The sequence below is a fragment of the Elephantulus edwardii genome, unplaced genomic scaffold, assembly GCF_000299155.1.
Source record: "Elephantulus edwardii isolate Elephantulus edwardi_28Jun2011 unplaced genomic scaffold, EleEdw1.0 scaffold00037, whole genome shotgun sequence".
Lineage (NCBI taxonomy): Eukaryota > Metazoa > Chordata > Mammalia > Macroscelidea > Macroscelididae > Elephantulus > Elephantulus edwardii.
In genome coordinates, this window is record NW_006399787.1 from 13,613,264 (window position 1) to 13,617,370 (window position 4,107).

At 40.7% G+C, this 4,107-nt stretch overlaps 1 protein-coding gene across 2 annotated transcripts in view; it reads left to right on the top strand.

Annotated features, from left to right (window-relative positions):
- Window positions 1-4,107, top strand: part of DPF3 (D4, zinc and double PHD fingers, family 3) — a 389,049-nt gene that overhangs the window by 251,099 nt on the left and 133,843 nt on the right. For both annotated transcript variants that reach the window (XM_006884717.1, XM_006884718.1), the window contains exon 5: window positions 1,190-1,285. In XM_006884717.1, coding sequence (XP_006884779.1) covers window positions 1,190-1,285 — 96 coding nt within the window. The remainder of the gene's footprint in view (window positions 1-1,189; window positions 1,286-4,107) is intronic.

Below are 4,107 nucleotides of genomic sequence, written 5' to 3' on the forward strand. Positions count from 1 at the left end.
TTAAAGAAAAGTATTTTCATAATTATTTAGCTATATGTATTGTTTGGGAGCCCTGATGTCATATTCTATAGGGTATTTTGCTGCTAATTCGAGGGCAGTGCCTCTCTGGAGGTTCAAATCCAATAGTGGCTCTCCTGCATGTCTCAAAAATCCAATGGACAATCAGCTGTGGGTAGGTTCATGACTTTGAGCTGCATTTTTTGGATATATATATATTGTTTGAATCTGTTTTCTTGGGCACAAAGAATTAAAAAAGTTCAGGTGGCATTTGGTTGGAATGGGTCCTAGGGTTTGGGAGAGGTTTAGTATTACCAAGAGATCAAACCGCCAGGCGGCATTTCAGAGACTCAGCTTTCGAGTCATGGTAGCAGTTTAATTTGATTGACTCACTCATAGCGACTCCATGAATAATAGATCTGAACCTTGCTCTGTCCTACACAATCTTTGTCATGCTCCAGCTCATTGTGTCAGACACTGTGTTGGTCCGTTTAATTGAGTGTCCTCTTCTTTCTCACTGACCCTCCACCTTCTCTCTAAGGACTGCTTCCTCCTGAAAATATGCTCACATTAAGTGACATAAACTTTGACTCTTCTTGCATCTAATGGTGCTCTGGTTGCCTAGTGGTCAGAAGCTTCTCTGCAATCCCAAAGGCACATGGTTTGAATCTACCAACTGTTCCAGGGGAAAAGAATGGGCAGTCTCCTTCCATGCGATTAACTGCCTCTGAAAACCTGCTGGAGGGTCAGCTATAAATCTGTTCCAATTCTTCCGCACACAATAACAATTCTTGCCTCTAAGGAGCACTTTGGTTGTGTTTCCTTCAAAACAAATTTGTTTGTTCTTTTGGCAGTCCATAGCATATTTGATACTTTTCTCCCATACCACAGTCCAAAGGCATTGATGATTCTTCTCTCATCCTTATTCATTGGCCAACTTTCAGAGGTTTAAGAAGCAATTGAAATTATCATGGCTTTAGGAGCACTTTAGTGTTTAAACTGGCATCCTAGCTCTTTAGAACTTTGGAGATGTCTTTGACAGCAGATTTCCCCAATGGAACTACTGCTACCATGAGCATTGATTGTGGATCCAAGTAAAATGAAATTGTTGACAACTTCAATTTTGTTTTCTTGATGTTGAGGTGTAACCCATGATTTCTCAATTCTTCTATGTATTTTCTGGTCATTTCAGAGAGTCTTGGAAAATGATGAAAATGTAGAAGAAGGGAATGAAGAAGAGGATTTAGAAGAGGATATCCCCAAGCGGAAGAACAGGACCAGAGGACGGGTAAGCTGGGAACTATGGGAGAAGAAACAATTGATGGAGGTGGCACCTGGCAAACAATTGATCCCTACGGTCAAAGTGCCTATGCATGTAGATTGATGCCATTATACATGATCTTACTTGATACTAAGCAGAGAGGAAAACTCCAGAAATACTCTGGTCCTAGAGAATATCTCAGAGAGTTTGCAGATGGCGGGAGAAGTGGTGAAAAGTGCCTCACTGTGGGGAATAGTGCAGGTCTGGGAAGGGTTGAAGGGTAGCTTAGGGCAAGCAGGAAGATGAAAACAGTTTACCTCTTATATGCATGAAATCATTTGCCCCAGAGTCAGTCTTGACTCTTGACAACCTCTGTGTGTCCATAGGGTCTTACTTCTGAGGTGCCTCAGGTTGGACTTGAACCTCCAATCATTTGTTAATGGTTTGCCCCACTCACAAAGAGTTGAAAGATTACTGGCCCCAGGGCTGCCTTAGAATGACAGTGATAGTTGGGCTGCTTTGACGTGGAGTAGAACAAAGAGTACGCTCAAGTGGGAGCACATGCAGAAACAATTGGGTTTCAAAGCTTTTTCACAGAGACTTTGGAGGGTCGTGGACACAGAATGTGGCAAGGAAAAGGGCAGAAACATGGTGTGTTACTGATGAGAAATTGATTGTGCAAGGAATGAAAATAAGAGATGGTCCCCAAGAGGAGATTGTTTTGGGGTGCTCCTGTTGCTTCTCCAGAGTCCTTGTGATTAAGCTCAAAGGGGATTTCCATGATCATCTTCAGGACTCTGTAGAGGCATTTGGCAATACCCTGATGTGGAGACAACTCCAACTCTAGGGAGAGAGAATGCATTTTCTTTTGCCTAAGGATCTGTCTCCCTCAGGGTCTAGACAGATCCCTTACCCTTCTCTCAAACAGGAGGTTTATCCTGTGCCCTGTGGGTTTGCGTTCGGTGTTGATTATGGCAAGCCTTTTCTTCTCCATGGTTTCCCTTACATTCCCATTACACCAGAAGCATAAGCAAAAATAGAGAATGCTTCATTACTTTGCATGTCATCCTTGTGCAGGGTCCGCACTATTATTGTCTACATTATTCCAATTTTAGTACATATGCTGTCCAAGTAAACACTCTTGTGGTTTTCAACCTCAGTATACTAGTTCTATGGCTACTCTAAGAAATTACCACAAACTGAGTGGTGGCTTATTGTTGTTGCTGCTTAAAAGAGTAGAAATTGACTCTCATAGTTCCAAAGGTGCCAATGAATTGACTACAGCTTCTAGTGAACCTGTGTATGGGAATGACACTACTCAAATCTATCGCATCCTCACACTCAACTAAAACTCATTGCCACCAAGTGGGAATCAACTCACAGCTAACTCTCCAGCACCTTTTCAAATCTATAAATGACATTGGAGGAAATTTCCCATCTTTCTCCCAAAGAGCAGCTGGTGGATTAAAACTGATAGAGAGGCATGACCTTTGGGTTAGCAGTGCAACTCCCAATGGACTGTGCAACCAGAACTTGTTCTTCTATTAATAGGTATGTTTGAACCTATGATTATAGCTGTTGTTTCAGTTAACTTCCTTGAAGACCTCCTTCTTTTCTGTTGCACCTCTTCTCTACCTAGTCATGTCCAAAAACACATGGAAAAAACAAACAAACCAACAACAAAAAACACAACAACAAACTACTTGCTGTCCTTGGATTTTCAGGAATATTTTCCATGACTCCATGTACATGTGAAAATTTTAAAAGGAGAACAGTAGAATTGATAGATTTGCATTCTGGTGCTGTCCCAAAATACTATGGACTGTCACGAGAGTGAACAAATTTTTTGGTCCCTAATGGTTGAGGGTTGGGTGTGGACTGGTTGTTTTTTATTTCGTTCATAATAGTATGTGAGCTGTTTGGATTTCTGGATTTAGCTAACAATGAGCTGTGAGCTGGCAGCCTCTTGTTTATAATCAATCGGGGTTGAGTAGGCAGGCCTTTGTATTTAAAAAGTTGATGTTGGGCCATTGGGTCTGGAGTTGTGTTAATTGTGTTTGTGAGGAATATTCTTCTAAGTAGTACAGCACTGGTCTGTCAATTTGCTGTGCTAAAGTAACTTGGGGTTGCTGTGATACTGAATGCTGTGCACTGATGTGTCAAATGCCATAAAAGTTACACATGGTGTACAGTGTTTGGTGGAGCTCCCATATTAAGACAAGCTTGGAAGTAGGAGTGGCATCCACTTCCTAAACCACCTCTGGAAACTCTATGAATTTAGAGAGATGACGATAGTTATAGTTCAGGGTTCAAGTCTTTTTTTTTCATAAAGTTGCTATGAGTAGTGCTCAACTCTATGACACTTAACGACAAGCAACAAGGATTGATTGTTCTGAAGAGTGTAGAACTCCCTAGTAATGTTGTTCATGGTATAGACCGACTGTTTCTATTATTTGACTGAAAGTAGTATGCTATGGACCCTGGTTACCAAGCCTCAAGAGTAACTATAAGTCATAACCTCCAGAGTTTGATCAACTTCTCTCTGACCAATAAATTTGATATTTTGTTAAAGTAATTTTGAGTTTTACTTCTGTTTTTTTTCTCTCACTCTATTATAGATCTTCTAACCTAATTCCTTTTAGAATGGTTGGTGATGGTGACTGGGCACCATCTAGTTCTTCTGGTTTCATTTCTTGGTAGTGTTAATGGGCTCATAGATGCCCTTTATTTCCTGATTAGAGACTTGATTTGATTAAGGATTTGTGTGCGGATAAACATTATTTTTTAGGAGAAAGCAAGGTTTTGCCCTAGATGGAAAATGATATACACTTCTTTTTAAAAAAAAAATT